At 44.6% G+C, this 26,339-nt stretch overlaps 1 protein-coding gene across 5 annotated transcripts in view; it reads left to right on the forward strand.

Moving 5' to 3' along the window:
• Positions 1-26,339, forward strand: part of CIT (citron rho-interacting serine/threonine kinase) — a 140,667-nt gene that overhangs the window by 87,762 nt on the left and 26,566 nt on the right. For 3 of the 5 annotated variants that reach the window (XM_084820537.1, XM_084820538.1, XM_084820539.1), the window contains 9 exons: positions 60-113; positions 7,675-7,872; positions 14,045-14,238; positions 16,733-16,868; positions 18,873-18,977; positions 22,472-22,612; positions 22,747-22,854; positions 23,719-23,836; positions 24,086-24,250. In XM_084820537.1, the coding sequence (XP_084676663.1) occupies positions 60-113; positions 7,675-7,872; positions 14,045-14,238; positions 16,733-16,868; positions 18,873-18,977; positions 22,472-22,612; positions 22,747-22,854; positions 23,719-23,836; positions 24,086-24,250 (1,219 nt within the window). Of the gene's footprint in view, positions 1-59; positions 114-7,674; positions 7,873-14,044; positions 14,239-16,732; positions 16,869-18,872; positions 18,978-22,471; positions 22,613-22,746; positions 22,855-23,673; positions 23,837-24,085; positions 24,251-26,339 lie in introns of all 5 variants that reach the window. The other 2 variants (XM_084820535.1, XM_084820534.1) reach the window with 1 other exon arrangement.

Below are 26,339 nucleotides of genomic sequence, written 5' to 3' on the forward strand. Positions count from 1 at the left end.
TGTTGGATTCTAAATCTAATGTATGAAAAAATTGATGATCAACTTCTTACCTCCTTTAGGCACATAGAGATGAAATCCAGCGTAAATTTGAAGCCCTTCGTAATAGCTGCACAGTGAGTATTAAATACAGATCATTGAATTATTTTGAAATTAAGGATGAGGAAGGAAACAATTTTTTTAGTTTTGCTCCTTGAAGACAACGGTCCGTGACACAGGCTGTTGCCTTCAAGGAGTTAGCAGGACCAAGACTGCTTGGATTGCTTCTTTAGATCTCAGGTAAATCTCAGTTTAGAGGTTTTAACCTGATTTTAAAATTGGCAGTGCTCCTCAAGTTTTTGAAGAAGGCAATCTGAAAATCTCATTGCATGCAGCTAATAAGAATGGTGTAGCCGCTGCAACAAATAATGTGTATACAACGTTTTCCTCCTTCCAGGTGGAGGGCAATATCTTAGCTTTGTAGGGTGGAAAGGCGATGGAGGACCAGATTCAAATGTCCCCAATATGTAGACTTGCCGTCAAAAGGTTTGTAGGCTACAGTAGTGTCAATCTTTCATCTTTATGTAGGAAAAAGCATATGCACTGTTGCATTTGACGTGCAACATGATTGTGCATTTGCTGCAAATATACAGTTTGGGAAACTGCTGCATCCATGAGTGTACACTGTTTTCCTTTACAGAGGTCCACTTTGAAATGAAAAATGTAATGTGTGAATCAGTCCTAAAGTTTCCCAAGAGATCATGCATGCAAACTCTTGTTTCCAATTTCCTTTCCCTGCCATCAGCATTTTAGTGAGTCTCTTACGTTCCTCTCAACGTTGCTCAAGATTGTACCTTGCACATGCATGCGTAATCACAAAAACACACGCAGAATAAGTGAACTGCCCAATGAAAGAACCCTATTATTACACAAAATAAATACTTTGTCCAAGTCCAAATTACTGTTCTGGATTTTGAGGATAGAAAGCATTTATGTACAGAAAAATAGCTTAGGGCTGAGTGTCCTTTGTAACAGAGATGTTAATGTACCCCCAAAGTAAAAATACCACTTTAAAGTCCCTCTGTAGTCCCAAGATGAGATAGCACCAAACAGCTTTTAGAAGAGGAATTGATTACAGAAGCTTTTCCTCCTCTCCTGTCTTGCTGCTTCATGTTCTGGGCTTCTTCCCAGAGATGACAACCTGCCAAAGGCTGAGGGATCTCCTTTGAGATATCATTTAGTATGGCAGAAAGAACTGTGTCACCAAGCTTTTGGCTTCAAAAATCTCTCTTCTGGCTTGCGCGTAGATCATTAACCATTCTCGAAGTTCACAAGAACTTAGCAAATGCTGATTCACACATGTATGACTTGATGACAACATTGAACGTGATTTTCATATATGGAAGGGAGCCATCACAGATGAAACAGTCATATTGGTCACCTCAAATGCAATGCTTTTCAGTTCACACATTCAGCTGCCTGTTGTGCGGTGTACATTTCAGGTATAGCGAAATCAAGTAATCTGCATGCGTTTATGAACCAGCCCATTGATTAGCTTTATTTTATTTTTTAACAAAGAAGGAAGCCTCTCACAGTGCAGCTCTGTGTAATGCTGAAGAGTTTGACAGAAGAGCTAAAGGGTGACTGGAAACTTTTCCTTGTTGTCCTCGGTGCTGTGACTGTTTTGGAGAGGGGGTGGATAGTTGCATACGCTTTTCCTGTGCCTGTGGGGAGAATCCACAGATGCTCAGCAAAGAATAGGGAAGATGAAGCACGTGGCCCAACATTGCTGCTAGTGCCGCCTTGGCTCCTGAGGGAGAAGTCATAGGCCTGGTTTGCAGGCAACGCCATGACTGTGGGTTAAATCACCAATAGTTACTTGGGGCTGCCCAGCAGTATGCTTGGCACTGCCTCTTGCCTGCTCGCCACTTCTGCTTTGCATCCACATTCATAAATCACCCAGGAAGGCCCTGTTCCTAGGTCGTTTGATGCGACATGTGAACCAAGAACTCTGGGCTGTTGAGGGACAAACAACCCAGAATTTGAACCTATTGTTTGTTGTTTGGTTAAAACCCTAGGTTGTCTGTCCCCGAACAAACAAGGCATCCCTGGGTTGTTTATGAAAGCGGATGCAATGCGGAAGTGGTGGGTGCGGGGTGGGGCCCCTCTTCCAGGCGATAGTCTTGCACAGGGGGAGAGGTCACAAATAGGGCTAGAAGGCACACAGACAGGATTTGTGATGTTTTGTGTGTCGAAGGGACATCTTGAACCAGGCTGGTTTTTGTACATCCACAGTGTGCAGGTGTGTTTTTTTTAAATTTTGTTGAACCCAGAGCCAAGTATGTAATCCTGCTAAGCAGCTTAATATTTTGTCCATGAATGACCTGCCAAGTTCAGCCATAGGATGGAGGTGTATGTGTAACGCTTGAGAAAGCAAATATGGAAAGCTAAGCAACGTGTCATGGCTTCTCATCAGCCAGACTTGAACTCCTGTTTTCTCAAGTCTGTCTTTGCTTTTTGTACATGCTAATTTCAACTATACAAGCAATTGCTTGCCTGGTTCATGCAGTTAAAAGAAAAGCGCATATGTGTGGTGTTTCCCTAGGAAGTTTAAACATGGCTTTCCCATTAGATTTTATTTGCTGTGCGTAAACCTTTGGTGCATTGAAACTGGAGACTTGTTTTCAGCCCCTGCTGTGATGTTTCTTGACAGAGCAGGTAGCACCATGCAGTTACTGTCCTAGCTGAAAAATTCTGATAAAAATCCAAGAGTGCTTGGTACTGGGTAAGGATGTATGAGTCATGCAACCATATTGTACTGTGTATACAGAGTGACCATAATGCATTAGGACTCGTAAACTATGCTTATATCCCATCCTCAAGCAATGTGTCTGTTGTGTGATGCTGATCCCCTAGCAACTGGAGGAGATGAAGATATGTCCTTCCTCAGCTACAAAGAAAAGACCCTTTCCACATTGTGTTCAGGGGCCCAGAGACTGGTCTCTTTGTCTACTTCCGCTTCGCATGGTTTGTCTTGTTGGTGACAGGGTGGATATTCAAGGCAAAGCTATTGCCTTTCTGTTTCCACTCTTCAGTCTAGTGTGTTTGAGACATACAACAGCCTCTTAAACCTTTCACACCTTCCTGCTCGAGATGGGAGAAAGGCATAAATAAGATCTCAGGTGGGGAACTGTAAACAACTTAGCTGTGTCCTTCAACCGTAAGTTTATGGTTCGAATGCTTTGAATGGCTGGTAGAGTTGTTGCAATGTAGAGTTAAAGATGCACCCAATGAGAATAGTGCTTTATTTTGCAATTTCTGTGGAAGATCCGTGTATGTTCTGCTGGTGATCAGAAGGCGTACTTTCACATTTATGTAGCTTTTCACATGCCCACAAAACGTACTGGTTCACTTCCCACATTTACCATCGTTTCTGCCTTAAGAAAAGAACAACAAGGTTCTGTGAGTTTGTCTTGCGTAGTTTCCTGTAGGTGATTTTTACTTGCTACAGGTGAGTGGTTATTAGCAAGCCTGTGATTTATGAATCTCCGAAATATGCTCTCCTCTAATAGATTGGGTTGTGGATGCCGATGGAGTATATGTCCTGCCATTTAGTAGAGCTGTATGAATGCTATCCTCTTCAAGTCTGCCATCTTAATCTGTAACATTTAAATGATTTATTTTCATTATTCAGTCTTCTTCTTCCCCACCCACCCCGATAGAAAAAGTAATGTTTAGACAAAATCTCAAAATACAACAGCATCTTTGGTTTGCTGTACATACATCTGAAGAAATCGTCCTTCAGAATTGCTCTGAACGTGGTTGCATTTTGAGATAGGACTCTGCTGAAGTGGTTATTTCCCATAAAGTGGGAGCTGTGATTTTCTCCTAGAGATATAAGGAGTCATTGACCAAGAGCCAGAGAACTATTGGAGGCATGCCCAAGGAGATGACGTTCTGACTGTTGAGTAGCGGGCTGTCATACCATTCACAAACTGCTTTATGAACTGATCCACTTGCTCTCCCCAATTCCAAAATTGGTTTGCCGTGCTTCATTGGTTTGGGGGGATTGCCGTTTAAGATGAATACATCCAAAGCTCCCTTGGACGTGCAGAAATAGCTGTTCCTGGACTTCTGTATTTAAAGCAATAGTTAATGTGCAGTTGGTTTCTCTTCAGTATTACTTTGGAAAGAAGTGACGATGTATTGTTTCTTAGGGTTGTTTCTATTTTTTTTGTGAATAAATAATATAGTAATGTAGATATAGTTCCAAAAACTGTCTTCCCATGTTTCCTGTACTTCCTCTGTAACTGTCATATATTTTACTTATTTTAAAACTTTAGAAACTCTTTCAGCAAGTGTTCTCAAGGGGATGTATAGATAAAAGCAGTAACAGGCTAAAAAGCTTAAATCTAAAATCCATAAAAACAGTCACCTAATGAAACAGCACAACAGTAGGAAAGGAAGCATCATAGCTAATAAAAGTGTTAAGGAGTCAAAGTCTGGAGTGAACTAGCAAGTTTAGATGAAACTTTTTTTTCTGCACAATTTGTTTTTGTTTTGTTTTGTTAAAATCACAATTAAAAAGGTTAATGCTTATAGAGGAAGGAATTCTGGTGGCCTCCCTGGGGCAGGAATTCCTTAATATTAACTATGTACGATGGTATTGTTTACAGTGAGATTTGCGGGCTCTATATAGTGTCCTGCTGTTTTGGTTCTTCTCCTTAACATGGATTGAATTATGAGGATAAACATAACTCAGACCTTCTTCCCCTATCTTGTTTTGTTTTGTTGGTAACCTTGAAAGTATTAAGATGAGGTTGGAAGCTACATGTTCCCTCTGTCCTATAACCTAGAACTTGCTCTCTTTCATTGAGGCGGATTAATTCTTGTAACTACTGACTGTTTTTCCACATTGTTTTGCTCACCATAACCCAGGCTTCGCTCCAGGCATCTATTTGCATGTCTTACCTTGCATTACGATTGTTTGACTACGGATAGCTTCCTGCTGGGAGTTAATATGTACATGGAAACTTGCATTTGATAATCTGTCATTAACTATCTCGCCTATGAAGGGTGGGAGGGCATGTTGGTGCGTAGCGATTTGTTACCAAAGACCTGCCTTGCTAGATCAGGGCAAAAGACGGTTTCGTCTAGCACTTGTCCCCAGTAGCGACCGGCCAGATGGCTCAGAGGAGCTCATAAGCAAGTCAGAAGAGTGATGATCCATTGCTGATTTTGACCCTAGCACCTGCTAATCAGGTATACTGCCTTTGCATAAAAGCTGGTCCATTTTATTTATCATGATTAAATAGCTCTATCAATGGTTATCTGCATATGCTAGTCACCATGACAATATCCCTTGGCAATGAGTTCCATAACTAATTATGCATTTGTGTGAGAAAATACTTGTTGTATGCCCTTTGCTCTACTGCCTACTTTGCTAGAAAAAATGAATTCTAATACGTTGAGATTTAAAAAAAAAACATACTCTGTTTATTTTTAAAAAAATCCCTTTTAGCTTATATCTACATGAGAGAGCTTTCTGTACCAAGCACCTATTCACAGTGCTTAGCCCAAGCTATTTAGAAATTGAATAAAATCTGAGTTCAGGTGTAAAAGAGTAAGCACAAAAGGAACCAGGCAAGCAAGTTTTTGCTTTGATAAGAGAGCAATCAGACCTTTCTACTGTCAGTCATGCATATCTATCTATCTATCTATCTATCTATCTATCTATCTATCTATCTTGCAATTTCGGAATTATTATGCAAATCTCCAAATGAGTCAATGCTAACAGAAATCCCCAACATCCAGGAGGGACCCATTTCCAATCGACTCTTCTGCTAACCTTTGAAAGCCACAAGCAATTGGCATCTAGGAAGAACAGACGATAAAGCCTTGTGCCCTGTAGCAAATGAAATAAAATAAATGTTGACATCTTCCTCTTGAAGAGAGGAAGAAGAGGCAAGCCCCAAGGGTCCTTGAAAGTAGCAATCTATTATGTGAAGAATGCCCAATCCATTTTCAGGGTTGGGCTACTTCCAGACCTCCAGATTTTTAGCCTACAACTCCCATCAGCCCTAGCCAGCATAGCCAGTGGTGAGGGATCATGGTGGGTGTAGGCCATCCCTGGTAGATCAAAGGTTGTCCTCAGGGGCAAAGTGCCTTATTGTGATACCCCACTTGAGACGCCTCAGTCAAGCATCTCAGAATTAAGATACATAGACCCTTTATCCCTGAGGAAGACTTTTTGGTCAAAATGAATTGGGCAGATCTCATGTAATAAATAACTGCTTTCAAGCATCAGCTTGAGGCTTGCTTCTTTTTAGTGCTGCCCCCATTTTCTCTCAATGTCTTCCTCTAACCGCCCATTGGAAGGTGCAATTGAGCTTTAAATATTTTATGCGGAATGAGAACAATCTCCCCCCGCCCCCCCGGACTATACAGCTTCTTCATTGCACAACTACATCACTACAGTGGCATGTTTTAAGTTATATATTAGAACAGTACCTGTACCTTTTAGAACAGGGGCTCACCTTTAAGTGGTAACATGGGATCCACTTTTATCTGTTTGGTTTTTTTTAGTATTTAAGTTGGTTCCCACCCACACTTCTTTCTTTTCTCACCTCTGTCCCTTCACATTCTTAAACCAACACGAAGAAAGCGGCACCAATATTATTATAACCACCAGTACAAGACCAGTGTGTTAGAGCAGGTTTTAAAATGTATTCCTGCACTTACAGCTAGTGTTGCATCATGTGTGTGGCGGGATTGTGTGACTAGGCATTAAAATTAAGCTGTGCTTTTCTTATTCTGAAGTTACAGTAGTTTTCTATTCTAAGCGAAGTGGTGTGCTTTTGTTTGGCACCCACCCACCCCCGGTCTTATGCCAAGATTTCTACCAACAAGTGCCGTGGAATGCAAAGTATTGCTGCAGGGTGAGAAGGTTCATTGTAGCTACAACATTGCTTTAAATAATGGACAACACCTGTTTTCATCGAAGCATCACTGCCTAGTTCTTTTCAGTCATTTAATGCTTATATTGGCTTTCCCCCTATAATCTGTTTTGCTGCCAGACATTTCACATTGCTGTCCGTAACTGCTAATAATAGAATCCAGTCTTTCCCAAATCAGGATGTGTGTGTGTGTTTTCTGACAACTTACGTTTTTTTCTTGATTTAAAAAATATATATAAAAGAGTGGTGTTCCAGATCATGCACCTCTCTTCAAAGAGCTCTCTGATAGACATGATGAAAATCCCTCTCTTGAAAGCTAGTGTCCCCTTTCCTCGGATAGGGTAACGTAAGGTTTGGAGAGAGAAATCAATTTGCTTATGCCATTTTTCACCATGCGGTGGATCTGAAGACAGGACCATTAAACTGCTGGCTCCCAGTTCATTGCTCTTGCCACAATGGTGTGCTCTCAAACCCATGTCATAGCATGCAAAGTAAAATGTTACATTGCAGTACATTTTCTACTTGAAGATTAAATTAAGTTCAGCTGTTCTGAAGAAGCCAGATATTCAAGCTAGGCACTGAATTAGCTTCTCCTGTATGAGTTAGGCATGTGCCCAGTTAATAAGACCGCATGATGAATTTTACAGTGTCCCATTTGTTAGGTTTCTGGGTTTGACTTTCAGAAGTCATGGCTGGTCACCATTTATCTTAGGTTCTCTGGCATATTATTCTTTTTATTTAGGTGATTACAGACTTGGAAGAACAGTTGAACCAGTTGAGTGAGGACAACGCTGAGCTGAACAACCAGAATTTCTTTCTGTCCAAGCAATTAGATGAGGCTTCAGGAGCTGGCGATGAGGTGCTCCAGTTGCGAAGCGAAGTTGACCATCTTCGTCGTGAGATCACGGAGCGAGAGATGCAGCTCACCAGTCAGAAACAAGTAAGTCTTCAGAAATGCCTTTTTAAAAGCCGGCTTTTCAAGGCTTTTATCCAAACATGAGGAAGACTGAGTGCTTAGAAATACTCCTCCACTGAAGAAAGAAAGAAAGAAAGAAAGAAAGAAAGGGCTTGAAGGTTTACTCCCTTGACATTGGCACTGACAGGATCTGCTTGGGGTACAGTGGAGGATACAGCCCAGTTTTATTAGTACAGTTTCTTACCACACAAGGAACAGTAATCAAGGGCCCCACAGTCATGGATGGCCTGTCTTGGAGTGGTCAATCCTGAGTCAGGGCTTAGAGGTTTTCTAGAATGGCTACTTCGATGGGTGCAGCATCTTGGGTCTTCCTTGTAATGCAGTGGCAAGCACCTTCATAGCCATCTAATCCTGCTTGACCTCCTTTTTTCTGATGGTCTCTTCCCATTTTTAGTGAGAATGGGTTTACACGCAGAATAGCTCATGCCTTCACTATACTGTTCTTCTGAATTGTTGTTGTTAAGCTGTTAAGCAAAGTTGTTAAGCAAATGGAAATAAAACATGTTGACTCGGTTCGCACAACATGAGGGTGGTTAATAAGCCATGGTGACTTGTTAACCACCCTCTTGTAGGCCACCCAATTTACCTAATCCCTTTGCTGGGCTTGGCTTGTCATGATGTCTGAAACTGGCAAGGGTGGGTGGCTGGGGTCGTTAACAAATCACCCAGAACCCAAGGCCTGTTCTAGGGTTTCTGAGTGGTTTGTTAACCACCTCAGCCACCCAGCCACACCAGGTTTGGACGTCATGACAAGCAGTGCCTGGTGAGGGTAATTAAATAAATTAGATGGCAAAAGTGGGGGTTGTTAACAAACCACCATGGCTTGTTAACCATCCTTGTGTTGTGTGAACCAGGCCTTTGTTTCGATCAAAAGTCACTGGACATCATCCCCATTGATCCAGCTGGCCACCTCCGGTTCCTGCTTCCTCAGTTTTAGGGCTAGAATGAGGCTGCTGAAGCAAGCCAATTAGCAAACAGCTTAGTCAAGCCTGCTTCTATGGCCCCCTTCACTACCTTTTGTTTCCTGACCTGCCTTGGCCAGCCAAGGCAATGGGCTGCATACATGCTGTTTAGGCCTACAGACCAAGTTCTGTATAGTCCAGCATTCTGTTTTCAGCAATGGCGTCGGCTGGGCAGTCAGCCAGGTGCTTCTGGGCATTCACAAGCAGGACATGAAAGTGGAAGGCATTCCTTGAGGTTTTTCCCCAGCACTTGGTGTTCAGGGCACGTGCCCCCTGAAGGAGCTTTCATCCATCATGACAAATAGTTGGCAGTAGTTGCATATCATCAGTCCTCTTCTTGTAAGTCCTCGTAATGATTGCCACAAGTTTTAGCATATTCCCTAATTTTAATTATGGGTTGTGTGTGAAAGTTCTTTCTTCCACCAGCCCTGAATCTGCTGTCAGTCTGCTTCATTGGGTGACCCCGAGTCTGAGAGAGAATGAGTGAGACCAATTTCTCTGCCTACTTCCACCACACCTTTTATAATTTTATAAATCTCCATCACGTTCTCCTCAGTCCCCCCATTTTGTCTTTTTTTTTGGTCTAAACTAAAAAGACCAAAGCAAATTAGCCTTTCCTCCCTCCGTGTAAGGGAGGTCTTCCAACCCCTTGATTATTTTAATTGCCCCCTTTCTGTATGTTTTTCAGCAAGTTAGATGTGAAACAACAGTGATACGGAAGTTCTGTGATCGCATTTTACAGATTTTTTTTTTTTTTTACTTCAAGGCAGCCATGAGGGCTCTGATTTTTTGAAAATTGGTACAGCAATGCTGGGGGAATCAGGTGTTTAATCCCCCTCCCAATGCTATTTTACCAATCTAAATTTCCCTTACCCTCTCAAAAGCTGCTATTAGACCTCCATCAGACCCTCCCCGCCCCGGTCCTTGTATTGTGCCCGTCTCTTTTCCACTACGGGTAATAGCAGCTTCAGGAAGGGGGATGTTTTAGATTGGGGGAACTTGAGAAGAAGACTCTCTGTCCCCTAGATCAAAGTTGCCCCCCCCCCCCGCAACTGCTTGTGTGTGTGAGTGTGTGCTGGTTTCAGGAGTCCAGTTATGGATCTAATGTGTTCTTAGTAGCCAGCCACTTCACCTTGTTTAGTGGAATCACCCACAGAAGAGTCTTTGAGGATGATCTTACAGCCTGGGCAGGTATATATGGGATGAGACTTATCTTCCAGGTAACCTGAAAGCCATTTAGGGCTTTGAATGTTAATACCAGCGCTTTGAATTGTACTCAGACATGGACTGGCAGCCAGTGCAGATGGAAAGGTACTGGCATAATATGATCAAGTTGGCCAGTCCCCTGTTAATAATCCCACACGAGCTCTCACAAACAAGCAGTTGCGGGGGGGGGGGGGGGGCGACGACTTTGATCTAGGGGAGAGAGAGTCTTCTCCTATTTTGGACCAGCTGAAATTTCTGGACCGTTTTCAAAGGCAGCCCCACGTATAATGCACTGCAGTAATCCAGACAAGAGCTTGCCAGAGCATGGATAACTGTAGCTATCTCTGTCCAGATAAGGACGCAGTTGGTATATCAGCCTAAGTTGATAAAAGGTGCTCTGTGCTACCGAGCCCACCTCTGCCTCGAGTGACAATGCTTGTCAGGGTGGACACTGAACCCATAGAATCCCAGAGTAGTTCTGATTCTGAGGAAGAGGAGTCGCTCCTGGGAGAGGAGCACGCTCCTCTTTCCCAGGGCCAACAGCTGATGGAGATTCCTCCCACCGGCATTCCTAGCTTAGATAGCAGTCCTGGGAGTGACAGAGCGCGAGAAGCAGACTTGATGGACGTGCGACGCCGACGCAGAGAGCGGCGCCAAATGGAGGGCGCGGAAAGGAGGCGTAGTGCCCGATTGGCACGCAAACAACAGCTGCGCCCAGAGGATCCAAGGGAAAAGGGGAGGGACTCTCCCTAGCCCTTAAGTTCAGGGGTCTGCCAGTGATTCCCTTTCAAACGGGGACCAACTGTTCCAACGTAGGGCATAGGTACTCTGCTGCTCATATCTAGTTGCTAACAGTAGAGTTGTTAAGTTGTAAAAGAGGAATAAAGCTTTGAAAATAATCCCTTTGTCTGTGTCTGGACTTGGCTACTGGATTAGACTGAGAGAGACCTCCAAGGAGCCCTTGATAATGCTGGCTCCAAAGAGCACGCGCAAACTACAAACCAAGTCCTTTCCATTTATGCTAGTTCATCGTGCATGTAGAGCAGTGGCAAGTCTCTTTGGCTTCGCTTTTGTCCTACGTGAACAGAGAGTCTGACATAGAACACACCCAGCACTTTTTCTGCAACTGCACAAGGCCGAGGAAGACTCTGGTAGCAGGAAATGTATGTGCCACTAATGGGTTTCATGTTGAGGAGCCCCTGATAAGCTTCAGAGAAACACCTGGGTTCTGCAGATCAAAGTTTGAAAAAGCATCGCATTATGCCACATAGATTTATTGCTCTGACATAGCTGTGCTTTCAAGTAGAAAATACTCTATTCTTTTTAATAGATTTCTATGCCACCCTTCAATTAAAACAAAATCAGGGTGGTTTGTAAACAATATCATAAATATCTGTCAAACCAAACAGCAGCCCGTAAACAGCTGAAGACGGCATTAAAGCAATCCTTCAGAAATAAAAAACTCATCAGCGATTGAAAACCTGGAAAAAGAAAAATGGCTTGGCCTGGTGCCCAGATGAACTTCCCTGGGGATAAAATTCCACAAGTGGGCACCTTAATGGAGAAGGCCGTCTTCCCCGGTTGCATGGGCATCCAGAGGAGAGCCTTGGGTGTCCAGGTAGCATGGGCATCCAGAGGAGGGTCTCCAAAGAAGGTCGTAGCGTATATACAGGTTCCCATGGCACACTAAGTACCCCATAGGAGTGAATGATCCTCAAACAACTGCGTGCCGGGCCATTGGGTTCCGCATCCTTTCATCCACCATGTCCGTGGGCAACATCAGAGGACAGGGCTGAGAGGTGAGGGGCATTATGGCCTCCTCAGTGGTGAAAGCCATAGTCCAGGCTACGAGCAAGAGGAAGATCCAAGCTACCTGAGCTGCCCGTACACTGATCTTATTCATCTGCTGTGAATAAGATGACACAGCTGCTTAAAGACAAGCATGTGGGAGTTAAAGTTGGTGTCAGTACAAGAGATAATGATCTTCGCTTCACACTAGAACATACAGATTAATATGGGAGAAGGCATAAGGTATCCTGGTCCTAATCCATGTAAGATTTTAAAGGTAAGCACCTGTGTTTTGAACTGTGCTCAGAAACAGACAGGAAGCCAGTGAAGCTCTTTAAGCCTTTGTTCCTGTTGGCTCTGTTTTGAACAAACTGCAGTTGCTAGGCAATCTTCAAAGGGAACCCCATGTACAATGTATTGCAGCAGCCTAACTTGGAGGCTACCAGAGCATGGCTAACCATTGCCAAGCTATCACTCCAGAAAGAGTTGCGGCTGGTGCACTAGCTGCACCTGGTGAAAGGTACTCCATGTCACAAAGGCCACTTGGGCCTCTAGTTACAAATTTGGATCATTGAGCACCCCCAACCTGCAAACCTGATCCTATCAGGTGAATACAGCCCCATCCAAAACAGGTTAGACACCACCTCCCTGTCTGGACAGACACTTACTATTAGTACTTCTGTCTTCATGGGATTGAGCTTCAGTTTGTTGGCCCTTATCCACTGATTGTGATCAGTGTGTTACTGATTATAAGCAATGACAACACTTCCACTGCCTTACTGGAATCTGATGTACAGGAGAGCATGAGCTGCTTGTGAACTGCATATTGATTACATCCAATTACAAGGCTCTGGATAACATCACACAGTTTCATGGAGATGTTAAAAAGCATAGGGGACAAGATGGAACCCTGCAGGTACCATAGCAGAAATGCGGCAGGGCCAAGCAGTGGTGTGTCGTCCCGTCCCCTTCACCTTCTGGAACTGGCCCTCAGCAGAACCACCAAACCACTGCATTCTCAACTCCTAATCCAGAGAGCGTATCCAGAAGGATACCATGGTTGATGGCTGCTGAGAGATCCAGGACAATTGGAGGATCGCACTCCTCCTGTCCTCAGGGTGACCAAGGCAGTTCCTGTGCTGAAACTAGAACTGAAACTAGATTGAAATGGATCCATGTAATTGGATTTATTTAAGACTCCTTGGAGCTGCATCGCAACCATAGCAACTGGAATGGGATATTTGTGACCAGCTGATATTTATTACATTCCTTGGGTTTCAAATAGGATTTTTTTTAGGAGTGGCTTCACAGTTGCCTCCTTCAAGGCAGTTGGGACTGCTGCTTCTCATAAAGAGGATCCACTTGATCAACCCCATTTTGCTGGATGTAATAAGCCAAGGGAGCAGGGATCAAAAAAACCCTTGGTGAGCCGTGTTCCTCCAAACACCTTGTCCATGTCCTCATGTCACAATGATTGAAATCATCCCATAACACACCACTGGGCCATGCTTGGCATCTCCATATGAACCACAGAACTAGTGGAGACCAGCTTGAGGTGGGTAAGGTTATGTGAAGTTCACAAATGTAATTTTTGACTTGCCCATCAGTGCCTACTCCAAACGTATGTGAGCCGTAGAAATTATCCAAGCAAAGAGGCAAAGACATTTGCCAGACAGGGCACAGCCTTCTCTGTTTTTGCACAAGTCACAGTTGGGTTCGGATGGAGTTCTTCTGAGCCACTGGTACAGTTACATCAATTGCTCCAGTGTTGACCACCTAGTTCAGGAATGTGGTCTTCCAGAGGTTTTGGCCTACAGCTCCCATTGGCCCTAGACAGCGTAACCAACAATGAGGAGTCATGGGAATTGTAGAGCAACACATCTAGAGGTCCACATGTTGTCCATCCCTGGGCTAGTTTTTGAAGTGTTTTGCTTGCTTCCATGGCATCCCTTTTTTGTTGACCTTAAAGGACTCCACAGGCCCAAATCGCCCTGATCCTTCCTTTTCCTTTGTTTTAGCTGCCTATGGGCCCAGGACAAGAGTGAGTACCACAGCCACACTGTCTGTCTGTGTTCTTGTATTATACTCGGAGAGGCTCAGAAATGAAGGAGTTTTATTTTAGCACAGTACAATGGTTTTGAGGTGGAAATTGGAAAAATGATTAAAGGATTTGTTTTTAGACAATGGAGGCCTTAAAGACAACCTGCACAATGCTGGAAGAGCAAGTGATGGATCTGGAGGCTTTGAATGATGAACTCCTGGAGAAGGAGCGCCAATGGGAGGCATGGAGAAATGTTTTGGGAGATGAAAAGACACAGTTTGAATGTCGGGTTCGAGAGCTACAGAGAATGTTAGATACAGAGAAACAAAGCAGGTATGGATTTTATTTCTGCATACATTGTGTAATATAAAGCAATATGAGATGGGAGAGAAAGTTCTGCCCCAGAACAAATGGGCACATCTGAAGAACTCTGATTTCAGGAACTGGGACTACTGTTTCAGTGCTTGCCTTCCTCTTTGTTAAATGGCCGTAACTACTGAGTTCTGTCCCTACCAGTTGAGACAGAAACTTTCCATGGTCTCAAGTGGGGATTGGGTAGTGCTACTGGACCTGGCTCTGGATGTGGATGCTGAGGTGCCATCTGCAACCCACAGTGCCTTTCAGCAATGTGGTTGGTGCACCAGTTCCATCTCTCTTTGGAAAAGTATCCTCTGGCCACCATCACCCATGCCTTAGCAAGTTTAGAGTTCATAGAGTAATGTGCTCTATGTGGGGTTGCTTTTTGGGGAAAAAAATCTTAAAACTACACCTGGTCCATTATTTGGCAGCCTGGCTGCTGACGGGGACTTGCCATTCTGAGCACATGATGCCAGTGCGTAAAGATCCACACTGGCTTCCAGTTTGTTTTGGCTGCAATTCAAATTGCTGGTGTTGACCTACAATGCCCTAAGCAGTCTGGGACCTGGATATTTGTAGATCCTGCCCTGATGATATAATGCAGGGGTGTCACACCTCAGGCCCAGGGGCCAAATCTGGCCCTGCGAGGTTCCCCAGGTGGCCGTGCCCTTCCCCGGCCCCACCCCTTTCCCCCACCCACTGGCTTTTGTGCAGTTTTTTCCCCATTCTAAAAGGTCTCCTAAGGCAATAAGAGCTTTAGGGCGCAATCCTATGTGGATTGCCGGTAGCCTCCAAACTTGAAGGCTGCTGAGTATTCAATTCAGGGCAGGAGGACAACAGAAATTATCTTTGCCTCCACGCTCCAGCCGTCCTGCATTTCTGTGAGACGGGCAATTTCGTCTGTCTAGTGGCAGTGCCTCGGAGGGGGAGGGAAGGAGGCTGGGGCAGCCATAGGATACATTGTACTGCAGCTGCCTCAGTCTCCTCCCCTCCCCTCCCCACCCTTGGGAACACCCCCTTTTCCCCATCTCCACACTCCGTTTTCCAAGTGCGGAGAGCAATTCTGTCCACGCTGGTGGGGGGCGAGAGGGGAGTACAGTATCCTGGCTCCAAGGTTGGAGCCCTGGCTCCAGCCAGGGAGCCAGGACACGGAACTACCCTATGCCTCCCCAGACACTGTTTGGGGAGGCATAGGGTCACTCCCTTAAGCCAAAATACATTAGTATTTTTGATATTTTGGTCCTGCCCCTTTTGCCTTTGACCCCACCCACCACTGGAATGCATCCCCTGAGAGCTTTTCCAAAATAGATTTTGGTCTTTGAGCTAAAAGTGGTTCGACACCTCTAGCATAATGGTCGATTGAGGCCTTACTGTGGGTGTCTGTCGGCTTCAGAGATTAGGTAGGTGGAGGCTGGACAGAGGGCCCTCTCAGCACCGCCCAGACCTCCGAATGTCTTCCCCAGAGAGGTGCACATTATGCGCACTCATCTTTTTGGCATCAAGCCAGATCAGTTTTATTTAGGTGAGCTTTTGGGGAGGGAAGAGGATGAAGCTTTTGCTGTTCTTCATTGCCGTTGTATTTAGATTTTATTTTATCTTGTTGTATATCCTCCTTTATCTTTTTTTTTTTTTTTTAATTGCTGGGTTAACCGCTTTGATTATTAATGTAGAAAAACGGGATAAAAATTTTAAAGTGTCTTTTTAAATAAGTGAGTGTCACAAGACGTGGTGTCAGCTCGGTGAATAGGTCCAGAGGTTTCACCACCAGCAAAACATTTTTGTGTATTGTAATGAGGGCTTCGAAATGTCAAACGTTTGGAGTGGGTTTGCGGGGAGGGGGAGTATTTCCCTGTCTCACCTTTCAGTGGATGTGGGAGGGATCAACACACACTGGCGGTCCGCAGCCTTCCTGTTGCCGCTGGGCCACCATTTTTTCTCCCAAGTGCCTCTCAGAATGATATGACACGGCAATGTAGCATCCTTCTGCCTGGGGGGTGGGGGGATGTTGGCTGCTGACAGCACCGAGGCCACAGGAGTGTTGATAACATATGCTACCGTTACTTCCACAGCCCACAAGTGGGGCTATGAAAGCTGGAGTGGGGGAGGATTTCAGTCCATCCCTAGTTATAATTTAGGTGGTACTATAGATCCTGTTTATTCATATGCACAGGCATGAAGTTGGATAATAGAACTTATGATGATTTGCCAACTCTCTTATTCTGTACCACCATAAAGTACTAGGCTCTGATTCCAGATTCTCACTGTGGCAACTTGGATCTCGGTCAGTACAGCAGGTGTGGATGAGATGTGAGTGATATGGCGAGCATGGTAGAATGATGTCATTTTTAAAAGCAGAACTTTGGAAGTCTGAGGCGGTTCCTTCCTACTGATCCATCTGATACCTTGGCAACCTTGAAAGAGGGATCCCAGGAAAAAATACAAGCAAGTGCACTCATTATTTTTAATACAGGGTGCGAGCAGATCAGCGTATCACTGAATCCCGCCAGGTGGTAGAGCTTGCTGTTAAAGAACATAAAGCAGAGATCCTGGCTCTCCAGCAAGCATTAAAGGACCAAAAACTGAAAGCTGAGAGTCTTTCTGACAAGGTTGGTAACTAAAGGAAAAACAAAAAACACATTTTTCATGCATACAGAAGGAATTGTATGCCAAAGGAAGTGAGGCGGGTGGCTACCATGAAGAGGGCCTTTTCTGCTGTGGCACCCCAGCTGTGGAATGAGCTCCCTAGAGAGGTTTGCCTGGTGCCTACGTTGTCCTCCTTTCGGCGCCAGGTGAAGACCTTTTTATTTTCCCAGGATTTTTGCTTCCTGGTCTTTTAGCTCTGGTGTTTTAAATCTGTATTTTAAATCTCTGCATTGCTGCTATACTTTATTCTGGATGTTGTACTATTATATTGCAGTTTCAGGCCTTCATATTTTATATTGTTTTATGCTGCACCTTGTGGTTTTAATTTCTGTGAACTGCCCAGAGCGCTTCGGCTATTGGGCGGTATAGAAATGAAATAAATAAATGCACAGTTGTTTAGCTGAGCTGCAATGAATGGAAACAGTTTTTGCACCAGACAGCTGTCATTGTTGTATAAGGCACGATCAATCTACATGGTGTTCTGTAGAGTAGCATAATTAGAGACAGGTCGCTGCCCACATGCAGCTCAATATCTAAATGTTGATAGTCTGTGGGGAGGAAGGGAGAGGCATAACGGGATGGATATGTGCATATGGAGTTCATGTGCTTAGACTTTGCTTCAGCTGGAGAGGAGAATTAAAAAGTTAAGCTGAGGGCTTCCTAGAAAAGCTAGGAGTTGAAGAGAGATTTTGAAGACAGAGAGAAATGGAACTACATAGTTCTCTGAGGGAGTCCCAGGCATATGGGTCAGTGTGAAGGTTTGAGGCTACAGAGGCAAAGGGAAAAAAGGTCAGGTTTAGAGGCCTGAAGTTTTCTGTTGGGAGGGGATAACCCTGAGAGGAATAGTTTCTGGTTATGTGTCAGTTTCATTTCTTTACGTTTCTTCAGGTTTGAAGCAGTACTTCTGGGGTTGAGGGAGGAGGGTTTATAAAGAGAGGGAGAGAGCCAGTAAGAGAGAAAGACTAGGCTATAGCCAGAGCAAGAGAGAGTCAGGAAGAGCAGAGCCTGAAGAGTGCGCAGGAAAAGGCAGCCTAGAAAAGACTACGGACAGCTAGGGTAAAGGGATTTGCATTTTGCATTTTTCTTTCTTTTAATGCCTTTTGGATCCCTCAGCTCTATTGTGTAAATACCTTTAGTTGTAATTTGCTTGCTTTAATATACCAGTAAACTGTTGTGGTTAAACACTGTGCCTAGAGTGTCAGTCACCCCACATCTACAGCCTAAACCCCACATTACTGGGAAAGGGAAGTTTAAAAGAAGGAAGGTGGGATGCTTAAGGAGGCAAGAGATGCTTAAGATGTTGCTCAGGTGACCCAGGTCATAAGGGGAACCTTGACAGTCAGCAAAGGAGAAAGGGTGCAGTCTTTTAAGAGAGTAGGTCACAGGCAAGTACCTATTGGAAGATAAGAGCCAGTGGTGCCATTAGGGCCAGACTGGGGGGCACAGGTCTGGGGCCCTGCGCTCAGCCCCCCCTAAAACATAGCACACCTTTCCTTTAAAAAACACACACTCCTTTTCACAGTGAAGTTAGTTGAGCTGTGGAGTGAAGCATCAGACAGTCACACCCGCTATTTTCATTTGACATGGGAAGATGGCATGGCTGCCTGGAGCACCACTCTGCAGTGCGCTTGACTTCACTGCAGAAAAGTCAAAAGTTAAAAAGGAACAAGAAACAGGATCTGTCTTCCGCTGCTGCACTGGGGAGGAAACTGACCTCTGGGAAGGGAACCTGTTCGTTTCTTTCTTTTTCCAAAGCGTTTTATAGAGTTTGTTGCCAGGCACACTGGGCAACCACGGCAACCAGCATGCCTGGCAACAATCTTTTTTAAAGGTTTAGGAAAAATGAAGGGAATAAAAAGGAACCCAAAGAGTTTTTGCTAGGTGAGGAAGGAAGGGTTAGAATTGGAAATGTTACTTAATGGCCTGCCTCTGCTTTTTTAACGTGTCTGTGTATCTGCTCTATCTAGCTCAATGATTTGGAGAAGAAGCATGCTATGCTGGAGATGAACGCTCGTAGTTTGCAACAGAAGCTTGAGACAGAACGCGAACTCAAGCAGAGGCTTCTGGAAGAGGTAACGCCTGGCCTATAATGCTTCCTTATTGAGAGAGATGATGAAGTGGATAAACATTACACAGGACATGTTTACACTTCAGGTGTACTGATTTAATAGTCATTCCATCTTCCCAGGGCACTCTGGGCATTGTAATTCTGTGATTTGGGGATGGGGTGGGGTGTCGGGATCTCTTAACAGAAAATTCTCTGCATCCTCGCCAAACTTCAGTTCCTAGGATTCCGTGGGGGATGCCATCACAGTTAAAGTGATTCAAAACCGATGTAGATGTGTAGTGTAAATCTGCCTTATGTTGCGCTGCAAGCTCAATTTGAATCTGATTTTAACCACAAAGCACTGTTCTCTTAATTATAGAAGGCTGTTGTTGGAAAGATACCCAAAATAATACTGCTGTGAATTTATCCAGTTAATAGTATTCTCCTGCCCAAGGCGCAACCAGTTCAACCTTTCTCTGTGTCATTCTGGGTTAAATGATTTTGTCAAACGGGATTCTGTATAAAACACAAGCTGCAGGGACATGGTTAAGGTCAAAGGAGTTTGGAATGCTACCATATTGTCTTAATAGGAACATGTCATCGACAGTAGCTAAACTCTGCATAAATATACTTGGTATGCACAATTTTGAATGAATTCTTGGTAAAATTTAAATTTTGGGACATTTTTCCATCCCTGTGGAGGAGATACGGGAGATTTAATGTCTTGGAGTATTGGGAAATGAATAAGAGTGCACAGGAGTGTACATTGTTCCAGTGGTGGTTAGGAACAGGGCAGCATAGCAACCTGTGTAAGTAGTCCCACCATAACCAACAGAATGCCTGACTTAGGGCACCTCTAGTCCTAAAGTTTTAATTGCCAACCCACTTTTAAAATGTCTCTTTGCAGTGATGAGTGCTAGAAATATTCTCCTAGGGATTAAAGTTTAGGAGAAAGAATAAAGAGACCACTGTTGCATGTCTGTCTCTCTTTTTCTGGGGCGGGGGGCTTGTGCATAAGCCTGCATCCCATGCTGTTGTAGGCTTTTAAAAAATGGTGTACATGAGACGAGAGAATAATGTGTCCAGTTGTATATTCTACTGTTTTTGAGCACAAGGGAGGTATCCAGATCAAGAGGTAACCTACAGGGCTCTTGATTTGGAAACCTCCCTTGTGGTAGAAAGAGTCAAATGTTTGAATGATCCTTCCATGTGTAAATGATTTGGGGTGGTATAGCAATTCCTCTATCAGGAAAGATTATAGTATCTGGAGCTTGTGGTTTAGAAAAGTAGATGAATAAGGGGGGATGTGACAGACGTTTATAAAACTATGCATGGTGTGGAGAAAGTGGATAGAGAAATTTTTTCTCCCTCATTCAAAACACTAGAACGCAGTGTGAAGAAGCACTGTATTTCACTGTTTTACATTGTGAAGAAACTACTACCCTGCACAACTTGGAATGTTAGGATGAAACATTCCACTGGTGCCAGTGGGAGGGTCTTTTTCCCCAAGTTCCTTGCTGTGTGTGGGGGGTGCAGTTTTGGAGGGGTTGCATCTGGGGAAGGGAAGGGATAAACCTCCCCTATCTGTGTGCTGCAACCTTGGGAAGGATTGCGACCCCACCACCGCACCTCTAATGAAAGAAAAAGCAGAGATATAGCTGCAGTCTCTGTATTAAGTGTCACATGTTGTTTGTTCCTCAATCAAACTGAATGGTAGAATATTCAGGACAGACAAAAGGAGGCCCTTCGCACAGTACGTAGTCAAAATGTGGCATTCGCTGCCCCAAGGTGCGTTGATGGCCATCACCCTAGAGGGCGGGGGGTTAGACAGATTCATGGCAGGGCAGCCAGTGGCCGCCGGTTGTGACGGCTATATGCGCCCTCCGGGGTCAGAAGCAATGTCCCTCTGAGCAGCAGTTGCTGGCGAACAACAGCAGGGGAGGATGTTGCCCTTGTGTCCTGACTGTGGGCTTCTCGGAGACATCTGGTTGGCCTCTGTAGGAAATTAAGATGCTGGACTAATAGACCTTTGGTCTGATCCAGGAGGGCTTTTCTTGTGTTATGTTCTTGTGCTACGCTATATGTGCAGGTTTTAAAAAAACAAAAAACCTCTGCTTGTAGTGAACTATAACATATCAGAGGAAGCATAGCTTCCAAATCCTGGGAAGTACTAGTTCCCCTCTACTCAGCACTGGTTAGGCCTCATCTGGAGTGCTGTGTCCAGTTCTGGGTGCCACACTTTAAGAAGGATGCAGACAAGCTGGAGAGGGTTCAGAGGAGGGCAACGAAGATGATCAGAGGACTGGAAACAAAGCCCTATGAAGAGAGACTGAAAGAACTGGGCATGTTTAGCCTTGAGAAGAGAAGACTGAGAAGATAGGATAGCGTTCTTCAAGTCCTTGAAAGGTTGTCAAAGAGAGGAAGGCCAGGATCTCCTCTCAATCATCCCAGCGTGCAGGACATGGAATCATGGGCTCAAGTGACAGGAAGCCAGATTCCGGCTGAACATCAGGAAAAACTTCCTGACTGTTAGGGCAATACAACAATGGAACCCATTACTTAGGGAGGTGGTGGGCTCTCCCACACTGGAGGCGTTCAAGATGAGGCTGGACAGTCATCTGTCAGGGATGCTCTGACTTGGATTCTTGCATTGAGCAGGGGGTTTGACTTGATGGTTGTATAGGCCCCTTCCAACCCTACTATTCTATGATTCTATGAAGAGGGGTTTAGTGTAGCCCTGTACCTGAAGTGTGCTATTTATTTTGCTATTTATTTAAGAGCTATTTATTTTGGGAGGAATGTTCAGAAACATGAATCCCTTTCCTGCTGTCTGAAGTGGTACAGTCCACATTTCTACCACCTCATTCTTCATAATGCCTAGAACAGCTCTGAGATCCAGTCCAGATCAACAAAGATATCAGAGGACTGGAAACAAAGCCCTGTGAAGAGAGACTGAAACAACTGGGCATGTTTAGCCTTGAGAAGAGAAGACTGAGGGGAGATAGGATAGCACTCTTCAAGTACTTGAAAGGTCACAGAGAAGGAGGCCAGGATCTCTTCTTGATCATCCCAGAGTGCAGGACACGGAATAATGGGCTCAAGTTACAGGAAGCCAGATTCCGGCTGAACATCAGGAAAAACTTCCTGGCTGTTAGAGCAATACGACAATGGAACCAATTATCTAGGGAGGTAGTGGGCTCTCCCACACTGGAGGCATTCAAGACATGGATTGTCTTGGACAGCCATCTGTCGGGGATGCTCTGACTTGGATTCCTGCATTGAGCAGGGGGTTGGACTCAATGGCCTTGTAGGCTCCTTCCAACCCTACTGTTCTATGATTCTGTGATTCCAGTGGGAACAATAACCCCTGTTTCCAAAGAGCCGAATGCCAGCCTACAACATTCAGAGGACATGGCAGTGGTGACAGAACATTTGACAGTGTAAGGGAAGATGGTTGGATAGTTTAAAATGGCTTTGAACGACTTAAAGCATCTCTGGAGTTTGTCTTCTTATCAACAGCAAGCAAAGCTGCAGCAGCAGATGGATTTGCAGAAAAATCATATATTTCGCCTGACTCAAGGCCTGCAGGAGGCATTGGACAGGGCAGATCTTTTGAAGACTGAGCGAAGTGACCTGGAGTACCAGCTGGAAAATATCCAGGTGAGCGGAAAGCAGTGGCACCCTGAGGTGTTCCGGAGTTCTGCTCTGGAATCCATACTAGTTCCACGGGTATTGTTTTGGTGTTTGAATGAGCATCTGTCGCACTACCTGGTATTTCTTCTCATCCTTCAAAGGTTCTCTATTCCCATGAAAAGGTGAAAATGGAGGGCACAATTTCACAGCAAACCAAGCTTATTGACTTTCTGCAAGCAAAGATGGACCAGCCAGCCAAAAAGAAAAAGGTGAGCTAAATAAATAAAGATTAACTAGCAGACATTAGGTAGTTAACCCATGGTGTAAAAATCGATGTCTGGGATCCAATGAATACCTCCATGTTAGTCCCATGTGCTCCCAAATCCCAAATAAAGTAACTCTTTGGATCCTGGCCTAAATGATTAGATGTGGTATGTGACATTAAGGGTGCAATCCTATGCATGTTTAGGGAGAAAGAAATCCTACAACTCTGAGCATTCCCCAGCCAGCCACGCTGAGTTGTAGGGAGGGGTGGGGGGGGGGTGGCTGAACATGTGTAGGATTGCGCTCTAAGCCATGCTGGATGACAGACATGCCCTGACGTAAGGGAACATTATAAAGACAGCATAAGATATTCAATTGCACATATGACCTCGTAGCATTCCTTCTCTGAGCTGACCAGTTTGGAACAATTGGGGAAAGTGCTGGCTTTTATGTGGAAATGTGTGAACAAGCCATGGAGAGATGCTTTTGTAAGTAAGCACAGAAGTAGTTCAAGATTGCTGGGCCCTTCTGCTTAAGGCCCAAAGACAGCTTTGTTACTGAGATAAGGCAGCAGCAGAGGTGCAGAATCACCTGTCAAGATGGATGAGAAATGTAAATAACTGCCCGGATGAGATTCTTGAAACTAGGGGTGGGGGGAGAGAAACCTTCATGTTTCTCCCCCCCTCACCCCCCAAACTCTTTCCTTTACTGAGATCAGGAATCCCATCAGACCCTCTGGTCTGCAGTTAGTTAGGCTTCCCTTCCCCTAGTTTAAACCATCACTTACTAGGAGTTAGGAGCTGTCTGTGTGTTTCTGTTGCTAGGGCCTGTTTAGTCGACGGAAAGAGGACCCTTCTTTACCCACACAGGTTCCTCTGCAATACAATGAGCTGAAGGTGGCACTGGAGAAGGAGAAGGCCCGTTCGGCTGAGCTGGAGGAAGCCCTTCAGAAAACCCGCATTGAGCTCAGATCTGCTCGAGAGGAAGGTAGGGGGCCACTGAAAAGTTGCATCTGAAGAGGAGGGTCATTTTTTTAGTCCAAACATGCGTCTCCTATTTTGTGTCTTCTGTGTAGCAGTGAAATGTTTTTTTTTTCTCTTTCCCCCCTTGTTGTTTGCTGTTGAGGATCCAATATAGCAACGCCCTTGCTGCAGGCTGTGACTCTTAAGGTTACGTAGAACCACGGCCGCTCCTCGGGCTGGGAGGAGTTGACTAACTGTTTGTGTGTATCTGTAGCTGCCCATAGGAAAATTACAGACCACCCTCACCCATCCACTCCTGCCACGGCCAGGCAGCAGATCATCATGTCTGCCATAGTCCGGTCACCTGAGCACCAGCCCACGCCCATCAGTCTGCTTGCTCCTCCCTCAAGCCGCAGAAAGGAGTCCTCCACACCAGAGGGTAAGGCTTCGAGGGGTGAGCTGGGTTTGTGAAGAGAGCAGGACCCACGTCCCTGAATTGCCTATGCCCTGCTTTCCTATTGGCGCACTAGAACCAGGCATGTCCATATGTGTGGCGAGCCTAAAAGTAGTAGGTAGGCTTGGGGACTTGTTTGAGAAAGGGCAGGACTGTGAAAATAGGAGTGTTCTCCCCCATCATGTCCTCTTCTGCCATGACCAAAGCCTTGATTAAGCTCACACTTCCATCTGTTTTTCTTCACCCTAAAATCCTGATTCAACCGAGCTTAAAAAATAACTTCCTCTAAAATGTCAGTCAGCTGGAAACAATGGAACACGTCCGTTAAGTCTTCTTAGCCCTCCGATGCTAATGGGGTTGCTGCGGGCCCCGGCGGCTGTTCGAAATATCTGTAAAACTTTATTTTAGCAAACCTGGACCACTTCATACTCGATTTACGCCTAACAATTATGGGGGTCATTTGACCTGTAGAGAGTTTCATCTCCCCACCCCATCCCTTAAAAAAAAAAAAATTAAAATGGCATTTTAACTTACAAAGCTATCACAGCACTCCAATGTACCCTTACTGAATGGGAAAGTGAAACTACCAAATACCTAAGGTAACTGGGGTCTATTTTTAACCAACTTATCAAATTAGGGCCGGGAAAGCTTTGGGTTTTTGTCTATATTATAACTCCATTTTTCTGTGGTTATATCACTTCAGGGGTATTGGAATAGATTTTTTTCTGTTGTAAAAGAAAAAAAAAGAAATAGTACATTCCTATCTGTTAAAAAAAATCACAAAGGGTTGCAGGGGGCTCCTGGAACCCAGAGGTAAATTTTACCCTAGGGGTGTTAATTCTGCTCCAAGTTGGCTTTATCTGGATACCGGGGTTAACACTCTCGCAGTGCGCACTTGCAAGACAGATTCCTTCTCTGTAATGTTCTTCCGGGGGGGCGGGGGGGTATTAGACTATTGGGGTACATCGGACCTCTTCCATTACTTACTATGAGCCCAAGGCATTTTGGAGTTTCTGTTTTGCTTTCTCTTCTATTAACATTCTGGGGTCCAATTTATCCCAATATTTTTTGTGTTAGACTCACGTTTCTGAAATGTGATATCCTCCTCCCCCTGCTGCCCTAAACTGGAGACCTTTTGAACTCAAATCATAGCTTTATTTGCAGCTAGGCCTTTAAAGGGCTCCATTGGATCCCAGTATCAGGTTGACATTGTTTTTAAAAAAGGATGGAGGAAGGAAAAAAATAGTTTTAAAGGATAACTCTGTATCCTTTAAACAACAAGTTCCGAAGACAATGAAAAGAGTTTTTCCCTCCTGCTCCCAAACAAGAGGGTAAGGAAGAAAGACTACAGCACTGTTGTGGAGTATGTGCGTTGCATGCACAAGGGCCCAGGCCTTAATGTTGGGATCTCATTAGAAAGAGAGCTTTGGCTATTGGGCGGTATAGAAATGAAATAAATAAATCTCCAGTTAAAAAGCGATACTTCGTAGCAGGGTTGAGGAATGCCCTGGAGAGCCACTGTGCCAGTCAAAGTGGCTGTATGGACCTATGGTCTGACTCAGTATAAAGTACATAAGAAAGAAACTGACACATTGTGTATTTGCAAGCACAGATTTTCACTGTAGGGTAGGTGGGGTGGGGGAGTTCTGTACTACGTTGCTTAAAAGCACCAGTGCAGTGTTGTATATGAGAGAATTCTAAACACGTTAGAAAGTAACGTTAGCCCTGTTGAACACAGTGGGACTTAATTCTTAGTAAATATGCATAGATTGTGCTAGAATCTTTTACTGTCCATTAGCATCTTTTCTCTTCCCTTCCCTTCTCTTTCCTATGCAATCTATCAACTGTATAGATTGTAAACTCATTGGGGCAGGGCCCTGTATTGGGGGAGGAGCAGAGGGCTTATTTTACTCTCTAAAGTGCAACACATAGTGATGGACCAGTATAAATAATAATCAGAAGATTTGGTTTGCACAGAAATGACAACGGAATGAAGGAGTGTGGTACATGCTAGTCAAATGAGTCCATAATTGTAGAGTCAGATGGCTGGGAACACTGAGGGAGACAAAAAACG

Source organism: Heloderma suspectum, chromosome 13 (assembly GCF_057233095.1).
Source record: "Heloderma suspectum isolate Gila_16-S chromosome 13, 16-S_ref, whole genome shotgun sequence".
Classification (NCBI taxonomy): domain Eukaryota; kingdom Metazoa; phylum Chordata; class Lepidosauria; order Squamata; family Helodermatidae; genus Heloderma; species Heloderma suspectum.